The sequence below is a fragment of the Macrotis lagotis genome, chromosome 1 (genome assembly GCF_037893015.1).
Source record: "Macrotis lagotis isolate mMagLag1 chromosome 1, bilby.v1.9.chrom.fasta, whole genome shotgun sequence".
Classification (NCBI taxonomy): domain Eukaryota; kingdom Metazoa; phylum Chordata; class Mammalia; order Peramelemorphia; family Peramelidae; genus Macrotis; species Macrotis lagotis.
The window spans coordinates 889,091,284-889,118,219 of NC_133658.1; the positions used below are offsets into that span (position 1 = coordinate 889,091,284).

At 38.8% G+C, this 26,936-nt stretch overlaps 1 protein-coding gene across 3 annotated transcripts in view; it reads left to right on the plus strand.

Moving 5' to 3' along the window:
- NPHP4 (nephrocystin 4) overlaps positions 1-26,936 on the plus strand; it is a 169,232-nt gene that overhangs the window by 119,335 nt on the left and 22,961 nt on the right. For all 3 annotated transcript variants that reach the window (XM_074218620.1, XM_074218621.1, XM_074218622.1), the window contains 6 exons: positions 64-244; positions 7,940-8,068; positions 19,549-19,760; positions 21,472-21,698; positions 21,998-22,184; positions 23,821-23,907. In XM_074218620.1, the coding sequence (XP_074074721.1) occupies positions 64-244; positions 7,940-8,068; positions 19,549-19,760; positions 21,472-21,698; positions 21,998-22,184; positions 23,821-23,907 (1,023 nt within the window). The remainder of the gene's footprint in view (positions 1-63; positions 245-7,939; positions 8,069-19,548; positions 19,761-21,471; positions 21,699-21,997; positions 22,185-23,820; positions 23,908-26,936) is intronic.

Here is a 26,936-nt window from a genome sequence, read left to right on the forward strand (position 1 = left end):
TATCCCCTAACAACTGGTGCTTACTCCTTTCTACCTCTTGCATACATTTCTCTTGTTCCGCAGCATATCCTTCGCCAGGGTCGAGCAGCTGTTCAAGTCTGCCTTGAACTCGATGTGGTCACAACAGAATATGAACAGGACATGATGGTGGTGAGTGGAGATATTACCAGGCCTGGCACTGTCAAACCCATCGGAGTCCACACTCTGGTCAGAGGCCGCCTGCACCTCACTTTGGCCAACGTGGGTAAGGAGCCCAAGCTCCCTTGAATAGCTTTGTGCTTCTCTCTAGCTTCCTTAGTTCCAGGAGGCTAAGGAGAGACCTTTGATTTTTTTTTTAATCCTCCTCTGCATCTAGACCAGTGCATGAGATGTACCTTGCAGGTGCCCAGGAAATGCATACTGAATGAATAATTAGGAGGGTTCATGAGACTTTCCCTCATAGGAAGTGTTTTGTTATAGTTTAGTCTTGTGACTTGTCAATACGCAAATGAGTCAGTTAGGTATCACATTGTCCCCCAATTTTTTCTCCTTCCTTTTCCCCCTGTGTCCTTTGGAATGTCCTCAAATAAAGACCGTAACTTATGAGAGAGCTTTTTATCTGTTTGGCCTACTCTATATGAATAAAATGCCAACTACAGTGACTTGAGGGGAAGGCCTTCAGGCTCCAATATGAGAAGAATTAAAAAAAAAATAGAAACAAATTCCAACCTTTCAGGCAGCTGGGGGAAGAGGAGAGAAGGGAAACACAGTTCTTTCTGAATTGGAGCAATGACCCTTTTTGGAAAGGAATAATAAAAAAGATGTCAGTGAGAATCTTGGCCCAGCATCCTGATATTTCCCTCTATTTTATCCGTGTCTGGTAGATCTGTCTGGGGGGCAGAGGTTGTTTGTCTTGGGGGAGAATTGAATCTAGGTCATTTGGAGAGATGTGGTTCATTTTTATTTAAGATGTCCTTTTGTTTGGACTTGCCTTGTAGGGCTGCACCTGACAAGGCTAGGCATTGCTTGCCAGTCTTGGTCACAGGGGTTCGAAAATGATGACTGTCAGGTGCAGAATTGTCCCTCCTCCCCTTGCTGACCAGGTAGCTTTGCAGAGCTTCAGGGCTGAGCTCCAGTGTGCTTTGCTGCATTCAGTTAATGAAAAATTTAAAAAAATAAAAGAAGACTGTCATCCTTTATTATTTTCTTGGGTTTGGGTGGTGGTGGGGAAGGATTGGAGGTTGGGTTTTTTTCCCTTAGCAAAATGGAAATTACAACAATACCAGGGACTTTTGACCTTAGGCAGGTCATATCTCTGGAGTTTTATGAGGAATTTTCCATTTCTTAAAAATCACCTGAATTTAAGCCAGTGAGCCTAAGGAGAGAGCAGCATATCCTTTCTCTGCTCATCAGCAGCCGTCCCTGTCCCTGGCAGCAAGAAGACGAGTTAATACACAGTTCATTAAGTCTGGTTTGAGTTTTCTGCCTGCTTGTTTACAAATGTAAAATCGGAGGCAGCTTTGAAAACAGACAATATGGAAACCACAGAACTCAATTAGGTTCTGGAGAAATAACAGCACGACATGTGAGGAACAGGCATTATTCCAAAGCTCCCAGCAGTCCCAGCTCCAGAATGGCGATGAGCATTCTTGCTTCCTAGAATGTATTGGTTATTTTTATATTTAATTCACAAGCCCACAAATGTGCAGTGACTCCAGGTTTTAAAATCTTATCTTCAGAAGAAAGATTAGCTCTATTATATGTTATCTTAAATTGTCATTTTCATACTTTGCCTGCAAGAGAATGATAAGCTCTTGGGAAAGAGAGTCTGAGATCCACTACCCTGAGAAGACCTAAATGCAAACTTAGAAAAGGGAACAGATGAACAAAGGACAAATGCTGAACACAACACACTTTGTATCAATGTAGCAGCTATTTGATTTCTCCATTAATTTGGCTTTATTATTTTTTAAACTTTGTGGCTTTTATTTCTTTGTAAAATCGGTTATTATGTCATGAGCAGCAGGACCACTCCTGAAAATTGGACATTGATTGTATAATTATTTAGGATGACAAAAATGGAATAAAAGCCACATGGCAACATTCCTATGGGAAGATGACATTGGGGCTGGTCTGTGGCTGTCTTGCGTTCACACACCATGTGTCCAACTTGGATGCCAAGAATTGACTCTTTAACTAGAGAACTTTTTGGACTTTCTTAATTTTTTTATTTCTTCCTAAGGCAATCTATATTCTGTCCCAGTTGGTTTACTTGCTCTTCCCTGAAGAGACATTTATTAAGGGCCTATATGAGTACCACCCACTGTGTTAGGGGAGGGCCATACAAGGATAAAGAATACAACAATCCTCCATCATAAGGAATTTAATTCCAGTGGGAGAGCATAAAAAAAAGATCCTGGCATAAATAATTAAATGCAAATATATAAGTAAAGTATTTAAATACAAGATAAAGAAGGAGGGTTGTAGAGTTTAAGAAAAGGAGAGCTATAAAATGAAAAGCTTGAGGGGATGAACTGGGCCTTCATTTGGGTCTTTGCTCAGGTTCTCCCATCTCCCTCGAGTGAATTCCTACTTTGTCTGCTTCTTGGAATCTTTAGCTTCCTTCAAGGGCAATCTCCTATGGGAAACCTTTCCTGATTCCAGTAGTATGGGTGCTCTCCCCTTCATCTCATATGATCTCTTTCTTACTTATCAGTCAGTGTCTTGCTGATGCTACTTTCTCCCTTTTATATTTGTAACCTTGCTCAGCCAAGGTCCTGATACACTGGCATTTTAGTGTTGTCAGATGGTTGATTGATCAACTACTCAATATCTTCCCTGGAGAATGTAAGCTTCTTGAGGACAGGGGCTCTTTTCCATTTTGTCTTTGTATCTCTAGTGCCTAATACTTACCTGCTAGCTGGATAAATTGAGAGACAGCAGATAAGCCTCAGCTGTCCTTCCCTCAGAAGCTTTAAACTTATACTAATGGCAGCCTCATAAATGATGAGATGATATTATTATTACCAGCTGCTGAGGTCAACAGAAGAGAGCAGTATATTTGTTTAACTGTGTACATGTTATATCCTTTCTGTAGTAGAATCAATTAGTTAATAAACATGCATTAAGTGCCAGCTTCTGCTGGGGATATTAAAAAAGGGGAGGGGGACACAAAGAAAGTCCATGCTCTCAAGAAGCTTACAATCTAATGAGGACAACAACATGAAAACAAATATATATATATACAAAGCAAACTACACACAGATAAAAAAGAAGTAATTAAAAAGACATTAGAATTAAGAAGTCAATCATTAAACATTTATTGAACACCTACTATATGCTTTGAACTGTGTTAAGTGTGTGTGTGTGTGGGGAAGATACAAAAAGAGACAAAAAACAGTCCCTGCAGATCCATACAGTATCAATAGATAGGAAATAATTAACAGAGGGAGGGTACTGAAATTAAGAGAAGCTGGGGAAATCTTCCAGCAAAAGAAGGGACTTAAGTTTGAACTTAAGAGAAGTCAGGGAGGTTTCTTAGATGTTTTAAGTGACTTCATGTCCAATTGGTCATATTCAAGAATCTTGTGTGGAGGCAGACTCTAGAGTAATGAAGGCTATTTGGGGTCAGATACTTAGACTTTCAAACCAGTTTTAATTTCTTTTTAAAATATATTAATGAAGAAATACCACATATTAGTGCCATAGATGATAATTTATCTTGATATTATAAAAGGCAATGCTGGAATCATAGATTCTAAACTTTAGAGCCTTATTTCATCGTATTCATGTGACTGACACTCTTAACTCAAGTAAGACTGGCAACAGACTTGGTGACAACCAAGCTTAGTTACTATATGGCCAAATCACACAGAGGGTCACCAGAAAGTTACTTAAGAGTTGTTTTTGGATGTAACCCATAAAATACTAAGCAATCCTCAGTCTTGGGCAGTTTGCCTGGTTATATTTTTGAACTGGTTAGAAAGGAGGGGAAGATGCTCAGATTTATACCTTTCTTAGACCATCTATGTACATCAGCATAACTGTTGAATTTCTCTTGTGAAATGTGATTTTTCTCTTGTGACCAAGAGTTGCCTGTTTCCTTTAGGAGTTGAAACTGCCCTGTCTGCTTCTGTAGGATATACATTTATATTGACATTCTCCACATACATGAAACCTAAAGTCAGAACAAAGCTGCAGTTAAATGGAAAAATAAACTGTAGGATTTTTTTCATAGAGCTAAAGTCAAGGCATTGGCGGGGACAGGGGAGAAGCTAGGTGGCACATTGGATAGAGCACTGACTCTGGAGTCAGGATGAGCTAAGTTCAAATCTGCCCTTTACTAGCTATGTGAGCTCTGAAAAAAAGAAGAAAAGAGAAGAAAAGACGTCATAACCAGATATGTTGTACACCAAAAAACCCCTTCATTTTGTGGGTCATTTGACCTTCTTTACTTCCAGATTTCATGAAAATAATATTCCATTTGACCACAGGAAGTTAATTGCTATTCCTGGACCGGCATATCTTGTTAGGATATGATGAAATAGTGATTAGCATCTCCATCTGGTCTGGAAAAATAAAGTGGATGAAAAAAATTTGAAAGGTAGCAGAATGGGCAGGTAGTTCCTTGGCCTGTGTGTCATCTGTATGCTGACAAGTGCTCCTCATGGGTTCAGAGTGTTAGGAGAATTGAGTAGTAAATGTACCTCACTTGTCTCAAGGACCCATCCCTAAAGTCAAACTCAGGTCTACATTTCTATTTTGTTACCATGCTAACAGAAACCTAGGAAACAGTAGCCCAGAATCAGTGAGAGCATTTAATTGGAACAGAATTGGAAGCAGGAAAGAATGGAAACATTCTCAGCACCCATCTCTCAAATGAATACCCGCCCCCTCCCCTCTTCAAGGTTTTTCTTGCCTACACAATGAGGAAAACAGCAGTTTCTTTCACCAGTCATAGCTCTTTCCCTGTATTTCTGATTATGGCACTTCATAGCCTCCATGGGGAGGTGGGGTCTCAGTCATTTTCCATGGCTGGTAGGCTCATCTCCTCCTCTAAGCTCAGCTGGAAGCCTACCAGTCTAACCTGTTGGATGATGAAGACCTCTTGCTCACTCCCCCATGCCTTCACTTCTACTAATTCCTTCTTCTACCACCTTGCTATGCCCATCTAACTTATCCATAGTACATCATCTTACTAGAATTTGAAGTCCTAGCCCATCTACCCTATATCCTGAGCAGAACAGACTTGTCCAAATTCAGGTCAGCTTCTATTAAAGCATCTCATATTGGTGCTACAGCTGGACAAAGGGCTAGGTTTATAAAGGGAAAAAGTAGAAAGAAAATATTATTGGATTGCATTTGGAGAATTGCATGGTACCAGGCTTTTCATTGCCATGAAAGTTCTCTTGTCACATTGGAACCCATAAAATAGTGGGTGAACAGAGCATTGGGAGGATTCTCTGTAGAGGATTTATGTGAAGATGTGGACAAGAATCATAGGGAGGAGGAAGCTGGTCTGTGGTACAATCTACACCAAGAGCTGTTGTGTGCCCACTTGGAGAATGCCAGCAATCTATCAGGGATACTCTGGGAGGTGGGAGAAACAACTGAACGATTTTCTCCATTCTCCCACCCTTGGTCTTAAAAGATACTATGATGTGATTATTATTAGAAAAAGCTAGGGGAAGCAGCACTTTCAGGAAGAAAACCTGGACACATCACATCCTAATTTGTAAAGTTATTCTGGCAGAATTAAAAAAAAAGTTTGTTTTTTGCTTTTACATTTTATAATACTATAGATTTATTGACTGTGCTCTTAGTTCAGTTTGATACCCACAATCCAAATATTGATATAACATGAAAGCTCAGTGGCTGTTTGATTAAGGAGTTTTGTTTCTGTTCGCTCCTACAAAATGACACATTCATACCAACAAAACAAAACAAAACAAAAAGTATATTTAATAAAATGATTATAAAACAGGTAGAAATAAATCAGTTTTACAGCAAAAGTAACCAATAAGTCCCAATATAATAAAAAGAAGAGCAAAGCATACATAAAGATAGATATTAAAAGAAAACATCACCAATCAGGGGGGCACCAATATCTGAATCCATAGTGTCTGTGGAGTTCCAAATCACAGCTTTTCAGAGTCGCTATTGGGAAAATGTCCCAGGCAAAGCGTCCTTTCCATGGGTGGAACTTTGAGGGGCTGGCCAATGTTAGTGACTTTTTAAGGGGTCCCAGACAAAGGTGGCACATTGCCAATAGGCTTATATAAGCTTTTTTGGCACTTAACCAGGACATGTGAAGAGTATGTGCATGAGCTGGGAAGACTCGTGGCCAAGGTTATGAAATTAATTAGACATTGAACCTCTGGGTGGGTAGCCCAGGATTTAACCTCCAGGAATGGCTAGTCCCCAGAGGGAATATAAGGCACACACAAAAACATCCAAGTTCATGCAAAGGTGGTGGGGTACCATGGGTGGGGGAACCAGCATATGGCCTTGCCAGGAACAGAATAGATATTAACCCTTCAGTGGCTCAGTGGATAGACTAGGCCTGCAGTCAGGAAGACCTGAGATCAAATCCATCTTCAACTCTTTCTAACTTTGGGATCCTGGGAAATTGCCTTAGTTCCCCCATCTGTAAATGAGTTGAAAAAAGGTAATGGCAAACTGCTCCAGTATCTCTGCCAAGAAAACCCCAAATACAGTCAAAGAGTTGGATATGACTGAAAAGTAACTGAACAACAACAAAATCAGTGCATCTGCTTGCTGTGCCTGTAATCTTTTTTGATCCCAGAGTCCACACTATGCCAAAAGGAGTGACTAGGATCTTACCGATTTGATCTCATTGCTCAGAGTTTAGTCCGTCCTTCCTTCCTTCCTTCCTTCCTTCCTTCCTTCCTTCCTTCCTTCCTTCCTTCCTTCCTTCCTTCCTTCCTTCTCTTTTCTCCTTTCTTCCTTTCTTTCTACTTTCTGACCACTGTTTCCATTAGTGCTGGTCATCGCAAGTTTTTCCATCTTCATCCTAATTGTTATTTTTTCCAGGACAATGCTATTTATTCCATTACATTTTAATGCCACCCTTTATTCAGTCATTCCCAAGTCAAAAAGCAGCCACTTTGTTTCCAGGTCTTTACAACCTCTCCTCCCCTTCCAAAAAATGGAGAAGAGTAATGTTGAACAGAAGGATGGAATTATTTGAAGAAGCTTGCTTGTTTTATGGAACTCTTGAAATCATTTTATTAAGTTCTTAGGAAGCTCTTAGCAGTTTGTGAGAATTTAGTAGAGTGCTGTGGCTAACCTTGCAAAATTAGCAGTTACACTCCGGGTTTTTGTGGGAGCTTATTCATCCTTCTTAAAGCCTAGACTTGCTCTCTCCAAACCATCTTTGTAATGAGCTAACTGAAGCAATTCTAACATCCATTGAATGTAGAATTGTTTGCCTTAAAATGTGCTATGGTTAAAGACATTTATATGTAAAAGGCTTTGAAGACTTGTATTTTAATGAAGCCCACATTAAAGTTACAGAATTTAAAAGGATGTTTTGGGGACACTTTTATTAGAATTTCAAAGAGACTGTGAAATTTCACGCAGGTTAAGAGACTGGAGATCTGTCCAGAGATGAGGTGAATAAGAGTATCAGGCTACTTGGTGCCAAATTATTTTGTCTCATTGAGATATAAAATGCACCCCACCTCTTGGAAGTCAAGGATGTAAAATACAAAAAAATGAATGAGTTGAAACCAAATGGAATTCTTTTACATGTCAGTGTTTCTATATAATAGAACAAATTGAAACTAGAATTTGAGAATAAGTATATAATTTAAAAGTTAGAATTCTACTAGACATTCACCTCTCTTTTAATAAATATTAATAAATGACTTAATAAATTTAAAAAATTCTTTGCTATTAATATATTCCTCTGACCCTTATGTGGGTGATTTCAATTTAGGTCACATGTCCGAACAGAAATCAGATGATTACAACTTATTACCCCCATCACGATCACGGATCATTTCCTCTAATAATGGGATCAGTAACTTCCAAGGAGGCAGTCTTCTTAATCATGAAGGTAATAGAGGTAAGTGAAAGAAGACATCTTGCTCTATGCCTAGAGTCTACCATGGGGTGGTAAGCAGGAAATTGAGGAGATAGAAACTAGAACTGCCCTTTCTTGAAAAACAATGTTAACAGAATGTCATCCAGGCTTAGCCCTGGAGCACACGCCCTAAGCAATCATTGATTTTTCTGGTCACGTTTGTTCTCCTCATTAATCAAATGCCATGGTCTGTGTACTTGGTTCTGTGGAAATCGAGCTCTATTCTTTTGACAGAATAATTGGAATCCTGTGAGTGGCATTTGTTGTTGGTTAGCTCACTGCTCACCTACAGTGGAGGGAGGAGTGGTTGGGAGTGGGTGGGAGCAGGTGGGAGCGGGTGGGGGGGAGGATAAAGGAAGCAGGGAGTACTCTAAATTATTTTTAATAGGTTTGAATAGTCAGTGATAGTCAATAAACATTTATTAAGCACCACTATTTACCAGACAATGAGTTAAGCATAAAAGGATGCAAACATGAAAAAGAAAATCAATTCCTGTCTTCAAGTTGTTTATAATATAATGAGGAAAGACACTGCTCAAAAGAAAGCAGAAAAGGGCTGAGGAGGTACCTGAAGCAAGGGCATGGTGGGGAAACCAAAAATATACAAAGCAAGTGCTACCATAGAAGTCATAGGAGTCCAGAATGAGTGAACTGAGAGTGGGAAATGAGGAAATTCCATATTTTAGACATACATGGGAATTCCAACCTTATGTTTGAGAATCAAAGACTTTGGGGAAGTCAGCTCATTCCTCTGAACCATCTGTAAGATGAAAGAGCTGTATGAATTGATTTCTAAGGTTCCTGCCAGTTCTAAATCCTATGAACTTAGCTTGGAAAATATTTTCCTTTTAATGAAAAAATGACAACAACAATCACCTTTTTTGAGGGTTTCTTCCCCTTGTAAGTAACCATAAAAAATGGTAGTTTACAGAACTTGAAATAGTTGCCAAGAGTATTAAATACAGCAAATGCCTTTTAAATCAATTTTCTAACTAGCTTTGCAGATTATATCTCTAGAACTGGAAGATACCTCAGAGATATCCTCATTTTACAGATGAGGAAACTGAGGCCCAGAGATGAAGTGATTTGCCCAAGGTTACAAAAGTAATATGTGGCTGAGTTGGTATTTGAACCTGATTACTCTGATCCCAAATGCATTGCCCTTTCCACTCTAACACATTGTATCCACTGTAACAGATGAGGAAACTGAGACCCAGAGAGGGTCTTGGTTGTATACAAGATCATATAATGAGTATATTAAAATAGAACTGGGATTAGAGTTCATATCTCCTGATTCATAAATCCAGACACTTTACACTTTTTCCTTTTTCTCTCCTTGAAAATAATGGCTAAGGATAATGTGATCCTTGTTAAGAAAGGACCCTTGTTTGATACAAGAGATACTAGCATCTGATATAACCCCCCCCCAATGATAAAACCACCCAACTCCCCTTCAAAACAGGCACACTTATCCAAAGCATGAAGTGATTTATTTACAGGCCAAAGGACACAGACATGGCTTCTGTCAGGCAGGCAGAGGTTGAGGCCTGTTTTCCAGGCTTGCCTCTGACCCAGACCGACTCTGGGATCCTTGGTGTCCGGGTAAACCTCTGAGATTCTGGGAAGCTGAGAACAGGGTGGGGTCTTCTCAACTGAGAGTGCTTCTGCCTATGAAACCTAGGTCAGCTCCCTGTCCTTGTCCTTCCAATGTGCCAAGAGAATATCTACTGTGCAGAACAGGACCCAGACTCAGTAAGACCTGAGTTCAAATTCAGCCTCAGACACTTAGCATTTGTGATCCTCAGTGGTGAGAACAAAGGAGAGATAGGTAAAGAACTTAGTACAGAGACTAGCACAGAGTAATGCTTTATAAATGCTTTCCCCTAATGATGGGAAATGAGTGGTGTCACCACAAAGATCAGGGTTCTTGGAAATGAAAAACTTAGACTATCCCTGGAAGTGGGAAAGCTCAGGATTTTTATTGCACAAGCCTATAAAGTTCACAGATTAAATTTTTTCCTGGAGAGACAATAAGTTTCTTGAGGACAAGTTAGAAAACAAATGTCTAGGTGAAAATTCCTGAGGGAAAGAGAAAAAGGAAAATACCCATAAGAAGTGGCTGGGCTCAGGCTGAGGTGAGTCCAGCCTTGAGGGGAGTGCAGGACAAACTTTTATAGTCTTTTCCCATTCCTTGTGTGGGGAAGAGTCAAGGAAAAGTCAGTAAAAGGGGAATCTATTCCCTCTATGTGACTGGGGTCAGGTACCCACTTTGGAAGACTAAGAGGCAGGAAGCTGGCAGAGGGATAGAGGGATGAGCTGAGGCTGCTCTTATCTTGGCAAATTTACATTTCACAATGAAGTTACATTGAACAATTGAAGGGAATTTGCATCTGATTAGGGCTCATGCTGCTGTGGGAGTCCTCAGAAAATATCAGACAGGCACAAATAACATTTTCTTAAAATTAAAAAACCAGACAGAGACTTCTTCAGCACTCCCTCCCACCTTCCCTTGCGTCCTCTCCCTCTCCTTTTTTCCTTTCTTCCATCCTTCTTTCCTTCCTCCCTCCCTTCCTCCTTCTTTCCTCCCCTCCTCCCTCCCTTCTTTCCTTCCTCTTTCTCTCCTTTCCTTCCTTCCTTTCTTTCTTTCTCCCTCCCTCATTTCAGTCCTCCCTACCACTCTTCCTTCTTTCCTTTGTTCTGTAATTCCCTCTCTCTCTATTCCTCTCTCCCTCCTATCATTGGATTAAAAGGTCTTTCCTTGTCCCTGAAGAGTATGTGTTGTGCACACTCAGCTTCTGTCTTGTTCAGGCAGACTTATCTGTTCAGTAAAAATTTTCCCCTGTCCTCCCTATTATCCTTACTATCCCTTTTCAAATCCTTTCTTCTATAAGATTGCCTCTGTATCTATTTTAAAATAAGAAACGATGTGATAATTTTTTTAGATGATTTGAAATCTCAATCTGTTATTAGCATTGTGTAGTAGAAGCTGGACTTGGAAGCAAAAATATCCGGGTTCAAATTCTATCACTAGTACTCTCTTAACTCTCTGACCTTCAGTTTCCTCATCTATTACATGGGGATCAGAATACCAAAGTACCTTTCTCACAGTCAGTAGCAGATTCATATGAGACAATTTATATAAAGCGCTTTACCAACTCTAAAGCATTCTATGGTCAGTTATTAATATCATTCTCAAACTTGTAATAAGATGCATTAATTGTAGTTTAATTCACCAACTACTTATTAAGGTTCTACCATATAGAAAGAATGGGAATTATGAATTGGAAAGCACTCTCTAAAGTGCAACATTTTCACTTTAATGTTAAGGAAACTGATTTCTAGACTTAACTGGTATCTTCTAAATTACATGGCAGACTTGAAATGAGAACCCATGTCTCTACATTCCCAGTTCCATGCTTTATCTAGAATCAAATAATTAAGAAAAGTTATCAGAGTTAACATTTCAAGCTTCTGTCCTTCAAACATCTGTCTCTTTCCCCCTGTTTACATAGATCCTTCCTCCCCTCTGACTTACAAAAAGAGCTTTCAAAGTTGTCTTGGCTGAGCTCTTCACCTTCTGGCCCACCTGACATGAAACTTTCTGCATTTAGATAAGTTGACCCAAGCATGTCCTCCAAACTGACTTTAAACAGGGTAATGAAGTTTTCCTACTTGTATCCAGACAGGGAATGCCAGTGCTCCCAGAACATAGGCTGAGATCATTGTAATGGCCCAGCCAAATGGTCTCAGTGGTTCACGAAGAGAGGTGTTTCCATGACTCATATCTCTTGGTAGCATCCACTTGGTTATGGTCAACTGAGATTGATGAAGTGATGTTAGCATAGTCCTAGTACCTTTTTTATGGCCAAAGATAGACTGTCTGTAAATAGGAACACAACTCCTGTACTTAGATAGAACTATGACAGCTGGAAATTCTGCCATTCCTTGTCTTATGCCAAAGCTGTAAAGTTGGTTGGTCTATTCTGAAAACAATTCTGATGCTTTCTATCTTAGAGACATCCCACCAAGTCAGTCCCTCAGAGCAATTCTAGAAGTTCCCTTCTTGTCTTAATGAAACCCAGAAGGGACACAGATGGAGTAAATTTCAAAATGAAAATTTATACATGTGTAAGTCCTGATCTTGGGTGTCTTAGGCACAAGCTGTGTGAGATGAGATACTCCCCCCCCCCATCTTGCCTCCCCCACTTTTGTTTATTTCATGCAAGAACATTTGTTTGGATGATCCATTCCTGAGAATGACCTTCCTTCCTCTAGAGCCCCCCTTTTCAATAACTTTTATCTCACTTGTCTATTCAGACTCCATCGACACTTAAAATTATCATTTTTAGCAGTAGTTTAAGACATCTGAGCCAATTTGCTGCATCTGGAAAGCAATTAAATAGCTTTAAAATAGAGTGGTGGGTCTTCTGAAAATAGCATTTGTTTACTTGTTCCAAAGGAAAGGGTGGGTGGGAGTGGGGAGAAGAAGCTTAGTTTGGCTTCCTAGTGAGAAGCCACACATTTGGGTGAGAGAAAATGGGAAACAGGCTGATGGCTTATGAGAGGCTGGCATGCCTCAGTGAGGTTCTGCTGACTCATAATGTAGAACATCCAGTCAGTGCCTTGCAGGGTAATTTGGGGGTATGCCACAGATGACTTATTCTATTCTGCATTTAAATTATTTTCTAGAAATACTCTTTGTGTAAGGTGGTAGGTTTCATGGACTAACCTTATTAGCCACCAATTTCACTGATCTCTTCCTCCAGCATTATAAAGAGATGAGTAAGTGCAGCACAATAGTCTCTATTAATATGGTTTATAACCCATTGTACCTTCATAAAGCCTTACTCTGCTCTTGTGGAGGTGACCTAAAGTTCTTGAAGCTCTCCTATCCGAGAGCAGACTCTGTCAGGTTCTGCCATATTGGAAAAGTTCCAAGGTCCATTTTAGGAATACATGCAGTAGCATCTTACTAGGGGGACTGGATCATATCGATATTCACATTGTTGCTATAATAAATTGAGAAGATAAAATGAGCTTGTAGCTAAGTGGAAAGATGACTTTAAGTTTCTCCTTGGAGAAGCACATAAAAGAGTAACTTTTTATCCTGTGTCAAAAAGGCAACAGAGAAGCATCATTTCATGAGATAGTTGTTCATCTCATGTTGTAGTATAGATGATAAATTTTGAAAAAAATCTGACTGTGAAGATAATGGAAACTTATGGGATAATATCTGTTACAGAGAAAAAGTCGAAGAACATGATAAAACCTTTAAAATTAAATTAAATTAAAATTAAAATTAAAAATTAAAAATTAAATCACCTAAAGGTGATTAGGTAAGGGGACAGTAAAAATTATGTAGGAAAACACTGAGATTTTTAGGCTGTACAAATATCTCCTGCCTTTATGTCATTAATATTTTATTTAAAAGATAGTTGGGAGATACCACCACCTAGCAAACACACAATATTGACTTGGAAAATGATATATACTATCAGATAGGAAATTTACCTGTACAACCCATTTCTTGATCAACTTTGTACAGTGACTTACTAGAGCAAAGATTAACATCAGTACCAAACTGGACTAAAAATAAAAGTGAGAAGATATGTAATTGAGCCAATGTCAATCTGACCTATTTAAAAGAAGCACTTAATGCTGAAAAATGAGAAGCAGATAAAGGAACAGACATTAATACAGTTACTAATTCCTAAGGAACTTATATAAATTAGTTTCCATGATGAAAAACATCAAGCAAATCTAAAAGCCACACCTATCAGAGAACACTTGATAGGCTTGCTGGGCAGAATTGTGTGGTGTCAAGGACATGCTGGTTTAGAATTTAAAGTCATCTGTAAAATCTTATAATGAAGGATAGCAGAACGCTGAGGGGAATTGTCTCAAAAGAGTGAAAAACAGGAAAGGGAAAACATTTTATTGAAAATTTCACAAGAGAACCAAAGAAACCACAACATCCTGAATGCAATTAAGGGTGAAACTGGGGGCAGCTAATTGGTGCAGTGGATAGAGCACTGGCCCTGGAGTCAGAAGGACCTGAATTCAAATCTGGGCTCAGACCCTTAATAATTAACTAGCTGTGTGACCTTGGGCAAGTCACTTAACCCCATTGCCTTGCAAACAAAAACAAAAGGGTAAAACTGGAAGAGGATCATAGACAGATGAAAAATTTTAAAACTACCCCAAGATGTCTATAGCAAACTCTCTTCTCCATCAGTTTTGGAGAAGAGTCTACACTTGGAATCTGACATCTAGTGCAAGCTGTACTGAAAGCACAATGAATTAGAGAGACAGCACCCAGGGAGACAGAAATGGGAAGAACAGATGGACTAAAATGAGAGATTTGTGCTGAAGATGATACAGTCTTGGAGGTGCTGAGGGATCTTTTCTTAAGAGATTTATGGGGGGGGGGGCAAGCAGATATCAACTATTGACGTGTGTGTGTGTGTGTGTGTGTGTGTGTGTGTGTGTGTAGCCTACTTTTATAAATCTTGATGAGAACAATCTGCATACATATTGAAAACATTTAATAAAAATAAGAAAGTACAGGTAAGTTTTCATTAATAGTATTGTTCAGCAAAACTAAATCTTTAAAGACTGAAAGGCAAAGGAGTGAGGATAGGAGGAAGAGAAGGAAGGAGGGGAGAGGGAGAAAGCACTCATTAAGAACATATTGTGAGTTAAGTATTCTCAAACGTTTTAGGGATACAAATATAAGACAGTCATTCACCATTTCAGGAACCTTACAGGTAAATAGAGGAAGAAAGGCAAGGGGAAAGAGAAAGAGGGAAGAGGAGTGGGGGGGCATGGGTTGTTGGCAACGTTGTGAGGAGAGTATTGACTGGTGAGGGCACTTCTTCAAATGAAAGACAAAATCCCATAATGCTTCTTGTTTTTTGACAAAGTGTTTGATGGAGGAGAGCAGAACCTTTCCTTAAAGGGTCAACTAACACCAAGAACTGTTTTCATGCATATGAAATCACTAGATTCCTTGAAAGACATAATCAAATAGTTATGAGAATATGGAAAAGAATTATATAAGTTAGACAAAAAATGTGGATTATGACATGTGGCGCTGGAGACAATACCCACAATGATGGGATGACATTTCCATTAAAGTAAGTTGAGGCGGGAACTGTCTGTAGGCAATTCTCACCTATGGCTCCAAGAAGCTGTTGCCACAGCCTGATAAAACTGTCTTGACAGAAAAGCTCAACCAGGTTGAGGGTAACAGCAGTCCTCAAACTGTCACTGAGTTGGGATGTCTATTCTAAGTGAAGACTTCTCCCAGATGAATGAGCAGATGAGAACATTTTGTTTCAAATGTTGTAAAGACAGCGAAGGCACATAGTGTTAGGAGCTTAGAGCTTGATTAGGTTATCCACTGCCTCCTGAGCTATCACCAGTGGTCTTGATTTTTGTCTTACCACCAGACTTCAATAACTTTGGAAGAGAGAGTGAGACTAATGACTTTGTGAAATTTTGCCTTACTTAAATCCAATTCATGCACAAGTCAAGACTCACCCATGGTGTCATTGATCCTCTTCAGAAACAATGGACAAGTAGCAATCTCCAGATTGTTTATATTGTGTATTTATGTTTGCCAAAGGCTGTGGTGAAGGATTTCCAACCAAATTCAAGTAGAAAAATTCCTTCTAGCTGGTTACATCCTTCATATGCTTCTAAGGATTTCCAATCAAATTGAAGTAGAAAAAAATTCTTCTAGGTGGTGACATCCTTCAATACCTCTGTTTGCAGATGGCATTATGCAGATTGCATCATTCTTAGAACAATTTCTAAATGAGATTTGTAATTACTTAGCATTTGGCCCAACCATCCATATAGGAAAACACATATGGAAAGAGAATGCCTATTGTGCAGACTCCAGAGATGGTTCATCAGTGTGTATCCACACATACACACACACACACACACACACACACAAATATGGATGTATATACACATGTCAGGATATATGTACATACTGGAAAATTTATACTGAAAAATTGGTATTTTGAGAGATGTTACAGGTAGATAATTCACTGAACCCAGTCATTAAATAGGAGGAGAGTAGGTCAGAATTTTAGAGAAATTGCATGATGCTTCTTCTTAACAAATACTCAAAAATATCTTTTTTGATCTATAAAATAATAGTCTTATTTTAGTTTAATAGGCTGTTACATAGGGTGTATATCTTAAGACTCTTTGAAACTGTAGTCAGTGATTAGAAGCTCACAGGAGTGATACAAATTTTCTATGTAACGATCATTGGTCAAACCACAACCCCTCACAAATGAACAAATCTGTTTTGCAAGGGTTAGATTCAGACTTGTATATGTCCATTTTTCTCTTCATTCTAGCATATGAAGATGTGATATTCTTTTGCATAATAAAAAGCAGGGCTTATATGGCTTATATTCTGGCAGTTGAATATTGTTTCTTTGTGGTAGGACAGTGAAGGCCAGAACTACAGGGACAGAAATATAAGAGGACTTTTGTTGTGTGAAGGGAGATGCCAATTGGAGCAGCAGCAACTAGGAAGTAAGAAGACTCTATTTCATCATGATCAGATAATGGCCTCTAAGACTCAATGTAAAGAAAGCATTTTTCAGGTTGTGCTTGGTAACCTTGAAATACCAGACTTGTTTCCATTTTGCATATTTAGAGATTACTCCTTAAAGAAATAAGAGCATTTGAGAACTGTTAGCTGAAAACTAACTCTGAAAAATAAGATAGAAATAAAATATAGAGGAAAAGAACACTTGAGTTGCCATTAACTTCACTTTTGCATTTTCACTGGAATTTAAAACAGTCTCCTGTAGAAGTAATTCATATTTTAAAAATTCTAGTTAGGCTTTAGTCCTCTTACATAAGTGTCTGGAAGTTATTTACGTTCATAAGAAATAAAGCCATTAGTGTATTTCCATGGCAGTGACCGTGGGGAGGAAGATTAAGGCAAACACAAACCAAGAAATGGAGTTTTCCCATAGCTTTGGTGTATGAGACTGTGAAGGGTTGATTTCCATGCATATAACTGAATGCTCTTTGCTAAAGGAAATCCAAGAGGAGCTGTAAAGGATAGAGATATCTTAAAACTAAGATGAAGTCCCCCCATCCTAGCCCCAAAGTTTAGTTCTCTAAATTCTATAGTCTCTATTGCCCTGCACTGTGTGATATCTAAAATGTGAGATGGTCTCTAAGCAGATATGTGATTGGGCCATTGTCATTTTATGATTTATTTTGTGATCTGAATCCCTCATTAGACTGGGAGCTCCCTGAGGACAAGGACTGTCTTTTGCCTTTCTTTGCATGCCTAGCACATATATTGTTGTTCACTTGTTCAGTTGAGTCTGTTTATGTGAGCCCATGGATTTAGTCTGGGGTTTTCCTTGGCAAAGATACTGGCGTGGTTTACCATTTCCTTCTCCAGTGTGTCCTCATTTTTCAGATGAGTAATTGAGGTAAATATAGGTTAAGTGACTTGGCCAGGATCACAGAGCTAGTAAATGTCTGATGCTGGACTTGAACTCAGATCTTCCTGACTCTAAACCTGGTACTCTATGCATTGCATCACTGCCTCCAAGTCTAGTAGAGAGTAAGTACTTAATAAATGATTATTGCCTGGTACCTCATCAAAAGTCATTTTAGGGGCAGCTGAGTTGCACAGTGGATAGAGCACCGGCCCTGGAGTCAGGAGGACTTGAATTCAAATCTGGCCTCAGACACTTAATAATGATGTAGCTGTGTGGCCTTGGGCAAGTCACTTAACCTCATTGCCTTGGGGAAACTTTAAAAACAGCCATTTTAGTCAGTATGCAGGCAAACTCTGGGTTACAAAGGAAGGATCTCTTAGTAAAGTACAGAAAAGTTCAGAACGGATAGAAGATGAATTGACCCTGTAGGTCATATCTCATTCTTATTGATATTAAATGCTCCTTGATAAGTCCCTTGGATGCTGTCTATTTTTGTTTTTAGCCATCACTTCAGCAGGGTCCCTAAAGATATCTCCTTTCAACTTAGCTCTTGCTCTCTGGATTTACTAATTGGATGTTAAAATTGGCTGACTATTTGAATCTTGTTTTCATCCTACCTTTTCCTCAAAGCCTTTGACTAAATGTACCTTCTTATTGGTGGAGTTAGTTTTTTGACTTAATGCTGGGAATGACTCACTAGGCTGACCTACATCCCCTACTCTTTTTGTAGACCATGCAGAATAGATTGTGCTCCTCACTGGAGAGTACAGTCCCTCATACAGTTACTGCCTTCCTACTGTGGCTAGAGCGACAGGGGCATGAATCTAAGGGGACTTTTGTTGAATGAAGGAGTTGACACTAGAGAAGCAGCAACTGGGGAGTCAGACTACTCTGTCTCTATTACTGTTAGCCCTGGAATACCATATTTTCCAAAACAAAATAAAGTAGTAGTTCACCCAAAAGCACCAGTGGAAAGCATGATGGTCAGGAACGGTATGATATCAGAGAAGAAGCATAAAGAACATCATTGGAGAGATCTGTAAGAGGAAAAACAAGCAAATGTGGACTGATCATGTGGTGAATGTGGGAAATCACGAATAGATATCCCATGGGTTTCACTGGGATCCATGAAGTATAGTGTGACCCAAAGGAAGAAATACGGAGTAGAAATCATGTGGAGGATGAGAGATTTAGGAGACTCTGTAAGCAGGTGTCTTAAAATGTGAGAAGGCATTGATGGGTTGTCATTTGCACCTAGAAAGGATTATCCACATCAATAAGATCACAGATTAATTGAGAGCATAAAAGCGTTGTAGCACTGTTGTTGATATGGTGGATTTGCATCTTTGAGGGCTCAGGAGTTGACTGCTTCCATGTTTGTCATTGTCATTGTATCTAAATGACTTTCCTTCTATTGCTAGAATAATAGATCCTATAGCTTTTAATTTTGAAGTTGTCAATTTTTTGTTATCCTGATGGTCCATTCAACAAAAACTTTTGCTTTACTTTGTCTATTTTCTCTTGTTCACTCATCTCTGAACAAGAAAAGTTACTCAGTATCCTCCTCATAAAACCCCCTTATATAGAATTTTTTAGTTGTGGCATAGTCTCCTTTCCAAATAGTGTATGACTTCCCTTACCTGCTAGACACCAGGCACATTATTATTAATTAATACTGAAGAACATGCACCAGAGCCCTTTATTTGAATAGATTGGTGGGGGAGAGTGTTCTAAAGAGGGATCCTATAGAGGCAATAGCAACACAGTATTTAATAGAATCATTATATGACTGCATGTCCTGTAGCTTAGTAGCTTTGACTTGTAGGAGGAAAGGGGAGCCATAGTCATAAACTTTAAAATGTTACCTTCACAGCTTCTTTGCTAGAAGGATAAAATCATACCACAGGTTTGTTGTCTCTGCATATGTGAAGAACATTCTCTCTCTGACTCTCTCATTTGACAACTTTGCAGCTTTTAAAAATGTGGCTCAAGCACGGAAGCTAGCCGATGTAGACGGTGAACTAGCTGCCATGCTCTTCACTAATAGGCAAGAGGGGAGCAAGGTCCATCAAGTCACCAGCCAAGAGACAGATGCCATACGAAAGCGGAAGCTTGAGAGGATGGCGGCAGTGCGACGGCAGGAGTCAGACAGCAATCTTGCCCTTGGGACGAAAAACCTACTGGTGAGAGTTTTGCTTTTAGCCTCCAACGTGTCATAATTTCTAGCTGTGAAGATAAATTTTCTTGTTGAAATGGTTACATGACCATCCAAGGAAAGTTCTCTCCTCATAGGAGTAGAAGAGTAGACCTGGGAAAGACCTTAAAAGAGATATTCCCATCTGTCTGGCACACAGATTCAGGAGAGTGAATGTCAGAATGATGTGTATCCACTCTGACCTTGCGGATCTTCAGGGATCAAGACCTAGGGGCTTTCCTTGTTGTCGTTAGCAATTTTTTGTTAACTTGATGGTACTGCCTTACATTCAATAGAATTTTCTCTTTTCCTCTAGCCTAATTTTTCTTATTCATTCATCTCTGAACAAGGAGAACAATTATTCAGCATCCTCCCTATATTTTTTGAATATAATTCTGAGATGTGAAGTGATCATGTATGACCTCCCTGCCCAATTTTAATCATTCCTAGGATTATTGATGTAGGGGAATCTAAAGTGAAAAAATCAGTCAGTTTCTTTACCATATTTATGATTGTTTTTATCCTTTCTAGAGCTTTGGGTAGATGGGGAGGGAGAAAAGAATCAATTTCAAAACTCCATCTTCTTAGCATTGATCATCTTTTTAATGTTGTGTATGGCCACAAGCCATAGAATGCCATATTCTCAAAAGAATTAAAATTGTGGGTCATTCAGAGGCCATATGGTCAGAAGGCATGGACATTAAACTCACAGGAAAGTTGGTCACCCAAGTGGAGGAGGGAACAAGGTCCATTAACTACCAGCCATTTTCTTTTGAGAAAGGAATATTGGATGATCATAATAGGCACATCAGAAAACAGTCTGTTCTCAGTTTTATACATTTTTAACAAACTTTTACCAGTTTGAGTATACCCTTATAAGTCTTTGCATTTGCTTCCACCCTAGGAACCTAGGATTCTAGAGCTTGAACCCCAGATGCCCTCTAACCCAACCCTCTTCTTTTACAGATGAAGAATCAGAGATAGACTATAGTTAAGTGACTTGCCTAGGTCTCACTACCTCAGTGTGTCTGAGGAAGTACTTGAACCCAAGTCTTTCTGACTCCAAGTTCAAAGTCCTATCCAATGTTCCACAGTGATTCTCAAAATATAGAAATAGGGATAGAGCCTGGACCTCTCAAGTAGAAAAAATCCCTCCACAGTGCAATCTTCTATTAATTTTAGAAAGTCATATAGGATGATGAGAGGCTGAGAGAGCTACTTGGGGTCACTCCCTCAGATTCAGCTAGAGGTGAGTCTTCCTAATTTGGAGACCACTCTCCACGAGACCACTCTCCAATCCACCATATTCTGTCTTCTTTTAGTTTGAAGTCTTTTTGCATTTCTCATGAGGGAAAGAGCTGTAGAAATAGAAGCAACCTTGAGCAGGTGATCTTTTTTCCCCTGCTTGCTATTAAAGTTGTTCTCTGGGATAATAGTTATGCTTCAGAGAGAATGGGAACAGTGCCTTTGGGAAGATGATATTTGGACACATTGCTGATCACAGAGAATCTTTCTAGCACATCCTAGTATTTTCAAATTTTGAACCTCGTGAGAAAATTAGTTTGGATGTGACATGTTTCTCTGGGATATTGGCCATGGAGGAAAAGGTGAAATCTGGGAGGCCGATAGCCCAGTATTGAGATTGGGGATAGGATGGCTGGGGGAAAAAGCATCTTAATTCACTATTTTCCTTTCTAAAGGCTCGGCATAATGTCCAAACTCAGCACATCCGGGATCTCCAGATTATTGATGCATATCGAGAAAGGACCAAAGTAGAAAGCATCACCAATATGCTGAACCTGGTCATCACCACACACCATACTATCTACGCCACTTTGGGCACTGCGGAATTCTTTGAGTTTGCCCTCAAGAACCCACACAACCTACAGCATACAGTCTCCATTGAGATTGATAACCCAGAGCTCAGGTGAGGCTTCCTATGGCTGTTTTTTTAAAAAATGCCACTGAGCTCCATCTTTGATGAGAATAGCATTGTTTTACTGATCTGATTCAGTCTCCAGAAGTGGATTTCACTGGTCTGCTTCATAAACGTTAAAGGACAAGTTAGTAACCAAGGGAAGGGATATCCTCCCAAAGCTGGTAACTTCCTTTTGCTCTTTAACAGGCAGAATGTTTTTCCTGAATCTGGATTCACCTGGGAGAATAGACCCCCTTCACAGTTCAAAGTGATATCCACAATAATAATGCTATTGACCTTTCTTCTAGTGTCATTCTGGATAGTAGGGAGTGGAGACACTTCAAAGATGCTACCAAAGTACACACGCCACTGGAGGAAGACATGTTCCATCTTCACGAAAACCATACCCCACAACTCTACCTGCGCCCCAAGGAGACAGTTCACATCCCTTTTAAATATCAGACTTTCTTCATAGAACACACTGTCATGATGCAGGTAGGAATTTTACCTGTACCCCAAGGAGACGGTTCTCAGGTTCTCAACCCTTTTAAATATCAGACTTTCTACACAGATCACTCTGTCATAATGTAGGAAAATTTTATGTTCAGGTACAATCAATGTTCATGTGGAATGTAGAAAGATCCATTTGACTAAGCAGTTTTGTAGAATTTGATTTATTATTATTTTATGTGTTTCTAGAGACAGATTATTAAAAATTCTAGAGATTTTAATTTATGATTTACTTTTTTTTTCCTTTTTTAGGTAATTTGAATTTTTCTTTTTTCATTTGTGTTAAAAAAAAAACCTAGCCCAATTGTCTCTAAGAAATTTATCTTCACATTAGAAAAATTGGTGCATGGGTCTGGCATCCTGGTGCATGGGTTTGGCATCCAAAGACTTGTGTCTGAGACTTGCTGTGACCTTCATGCCAGTTCCTTCCCTCTGTCAAGTGAAGAACAGTGGATTCCATGACTTCAAAGGTCCTTTCAAGGTCGATGCTCTGGCACATCCCTCCTTTGGATCTGGTAGCAGTAGCCTCTCCCAGGACTCACCCTTTTAGAGGATTAGCCACACTAGAATTTCTTTAGCTTATCAGGAAAATAAACTAGACTGTTTCCTCTTCTTCCAAATCTTTATTTGATTTTCTCTCTAATCCAATAAGTATTTATTAAGAAACTGCTCATCAGCCTTAAATTATCCATGGTTACCTATAACAGGTGACAGAAGAAGCAGGATGGCTGCTTTCAATTCTCTTAGAATATGTGCATGTATCTCCTCTTGCCTAATAAAGTCAAATGGAATGAGAATTCCAAGCATTTAATGCTTTCCCAGCTCAACGGTTACTGAAATGTGCTACTCTCTCTTAAATGGAATTATTAGTTTGTTCCTATTTTATGTGTAGGTGTATATTATATATGTACATACACAGATTATGTGTGTGTGTGTGTGTGTGTGTGTGTGTGTATTATTGTTGTTGTTATTGTTTCTCCTTCATTCTCCAAGAAGACCTTGATGTCAGGAAGGATTCATAACAAGCACAGGAATTTAATTTGACTGAGAGGGGACTGGGCCAAGTCTCCAGCCTCATTTTCTCCTCCAGAGTCATCTGGGTCTAGTGGCCAAATGTGGATCAGGATGACCGAAGATGGCCTTGGATGTGAGGCAGTCAAGGTTAAATGACTTAACCAAGGTCACACAGCTAGAAAGTGTCAAAGTATCTGAAGTCACATTTGAACTCAGGTCTTCCTGACTCCAGGGTCAGTGCTCTATCCACTGCACCATCTAGTTGCCATATGGGTGTATATATGTATCTACACATATATGTATGTATGTGTGCATGTATGTATGTGTGTGAATATCTACATACATATGTACATATATCTATATATCTATGTCCATATCTATCTCTATCTCCATACACACACACACATATATATATTATATATATATGTATATAATTTTAAGTTCTTTAATCATTTTTATCGACCCCTAAGCTCCTTGCTGCTGATTATAAATCAACATTCCAGATGATTCTGTGAAATTCCTGGAAGCTGTAAATTATATAACTGTTAATTTAAGTTTATAAATTGTTTTTAATATTCCCTTTATGTCTTATGTCCTCTGATTCTAGCAATGTCCTGCTGAATGTAAATCTGACAAAGTTCTAGAAGCCATGTTGCCTTGCAAGTCCAGTGAAATACCCACCAAAAGTTTGAAGGTAAATAGTGGGAGTGGGGAATGTTGATTCTGTAACTGACTGATGGAAAGGGATTTGTGGTTAAATTGGCCAAACAGGGTGTACTCACTTCACCCAAAGAAAAGTTTTTATTTCAGAGAGCACATAGGGATCCATTTCTGCCGTTATTTTTCTTCCTATCTTTGCACCTTTCAGTGTTGATGTCTGCACATTAAATACAGGATATTCATTTGTTTTGTTTTATAGTGTCTTGGAGAGATGGACTCATCACCAATAGACTGGTGATGAATTCTTTAGCTGTGTCAAACTCTAAAAAGCACAACATAGTCTTCAATTGCATGTGACCTACTCCCTCTTCTTTAGGGATGCAGTGGAGGGGGGATAAAGAGTGCTAAGATTCAGTCAATTTTTAGACCCTCTGTTAACACTAACTTTAGAGTACTATTGATATTCCAAAGAAGAAGGGTCTGGATCAGCATTTGAATGGACATGGTGCTGCAAGAACTTGACCTTCTGGATAAAAATCACATGAAGTGAAAGGAAGTGGCATCCCAGGAGCAGGCTGGCTCATAGGTTAAATAAACAAGCAATGGCCTCACAGAGCTGGCTTTATCATTCGTCCAAAGGAAGCAAACAAATAAAAAAACCCAGCGTTCTTTTATGCAGGGCTGGATTATCTCATATCATGCTGTTCATTATTATTGGTTAAAAAAAAAACCAATCTGATGACAAAGGGAGCTTATGCACCAAAATTTGTTGCAGAGGATAAGAAGATGAAAAATTCCATGATAACCTTGAAATTAAAGCCACATATATTTGAATGCTCAGGGACCTCCATGCAAAGGTAAGCATAGAGGAAGATGATAAAAAATATATTGGAAAACATGGCTCAGGAGTAAGAAACAAAAGAAGCCAAAGGTTTTTAGACTGCAGAAGCTTCATACCCATACATCACGAATACTTAGGAGAATTGAGAGGCCACAGATGCTGTGAGCTCCAAATGACATCCAGAAATTGAAATTGATTACATGCTAATAGACAGGAAGATACTGTGGAACTCATTTCTGAATTAGCTGTCATTGTACAGTCAAATCAATGGCTTGTTAGATCAAAAATAAAATGAAATTAGAAGAAAGAATAAAAGGGAGAAGAATATATGATGTGCAATTGAGACAACTCCAGCTTGACCTGTTCAAATGAGCTGTTCAGACAGAAAACATGGAAAACTCCACAAAAGAGAAGATATTGACACAGATTATCACCCTTTCCTGAGGGAGTTTAACTAATGTAAATCAGTTCCTACAATGAAGAAACCAAATGATCCTGGAACCATCTCAACTGGCAAACACTTCATCTCCTCACCAATCATAGAGATATGACAACTAAAGGCAACATTGTTTTAGAATAAAAACTTGTTCATAAAATCTTATAGCAGAGGATAGTGAAGGATTATGAGCAGTATTGCCTCTAAAACATCAAGAAACAGGAGAGGGAAAAAGATTACTAAAAGTTTGGGGAGATACTAGTTAAAAGTCAGATAATCCTGAGAGCATTTAGTCAGTCAGTCCATAAAACTTTTAAGGACATTCTGTGTTTAAGACACTGTGCTAAGTACTGGAAGTGCAATTAGAAAAAATAAGAAATGATAAAAATAAGAGAAAAGAAAAACAGTCCCTGCCCTCAGGGAGCTTCCAGTCTAATGGCAGAAGACAACATATGAAAGGCAAAAGGAGGGGAAGGTACCTGATGTGGGGTCATGATAGAAAAGTCAGGGAAATCTCAAAGAAGAGCAGGCAGGTGAAAAATGAGGAAATGTGAATTGAGCTCCCTTCCTAAATAGACATTTTGGAGTTCATGATTTCACTCTCTGATCAGAGGGACAAGAGGTGGTGATGAGGTGGAGTTCCAAGGCTGAGGAGAACTTGTAGGTCTTAGAGATGAACTTTAAGGACAAAAAAGAGAAAAGAATTGGGGGAAAAAAACTTGTTAAGTGTTTGATGAAAATCCCCTTTCTTCTTCACTGAGAGTGAATCCCTCACATTGAGGTTCCAACACTGTTTATATATATATACATATATATGTGTATATATATATATATATATATATATATGTATGTATGTATGTATGTATGTATGTATTAAAGTTGGGAAGAGCAGATAGTCAAAGACAGATAACCTAGCAAAGGCTGATATTGAAGATGACACAATTTTGAGGGCATTGATTCTTAAAAGATCTATACCAAATACCAAATATTTGGAAAAGGTCATGGATCTTATTAATACTGAAGAAAGGTAAATTGGGAAACATCAACAATCCACATGCTTGCTTATACCCATACCCATAAAATCTCTTGGTCTTGGAAAAGAATTATTTGCAGAGGTGGGGAGTTATCGGTATAGAAACATCGCATATATTGTCAAATTCTCATGAAAGGATTGGGTCAGTTATGCTGAAATGCTTTATTTTGGTCCTTTAAAAATTTCTTGTCATAAAGGGTGATTCTCTGGGTAGGGGAAAGGGGAAGAATATATTCAGAAGTAAGGGTATCAACAATAGGTACCAATAAACACTTTTTTGAAAAAAAGTAATTGCCATATTTATTGAAGGCCTCCTTGATGAAGGTATGAGAAGGGAACAGGCAGATTAGACTGTCACTAACCACAATTTATACAAATATATGCAGAAATATATATGTGTGTTTGTGTATATATATATAAATATATAGGCATATTTTAAATATAAAGTATAAATGTATATTTTAAATTAAAAATATAATTTGAATACATAAATATACACACAAAAATATGTGTATATACACATATACGTGCCCAAATGTATCTGTGCTCACCTAAGGTAAGGTGTTCAGTGATATAGATGTCTTATGCATAGTTCAAATAGAAGAGTACTTATCCATGGCCAGGGCCCTAGGGACAAATCGGCATAGACACTATTGTCTGATGCCATCAAGTGCCAGAATAATACAAAATCTCCTCCTTTGGTCTCTCAGTTATTTAAAAAAGACTGATAGCCATCTATAGTGGAAAACAAAG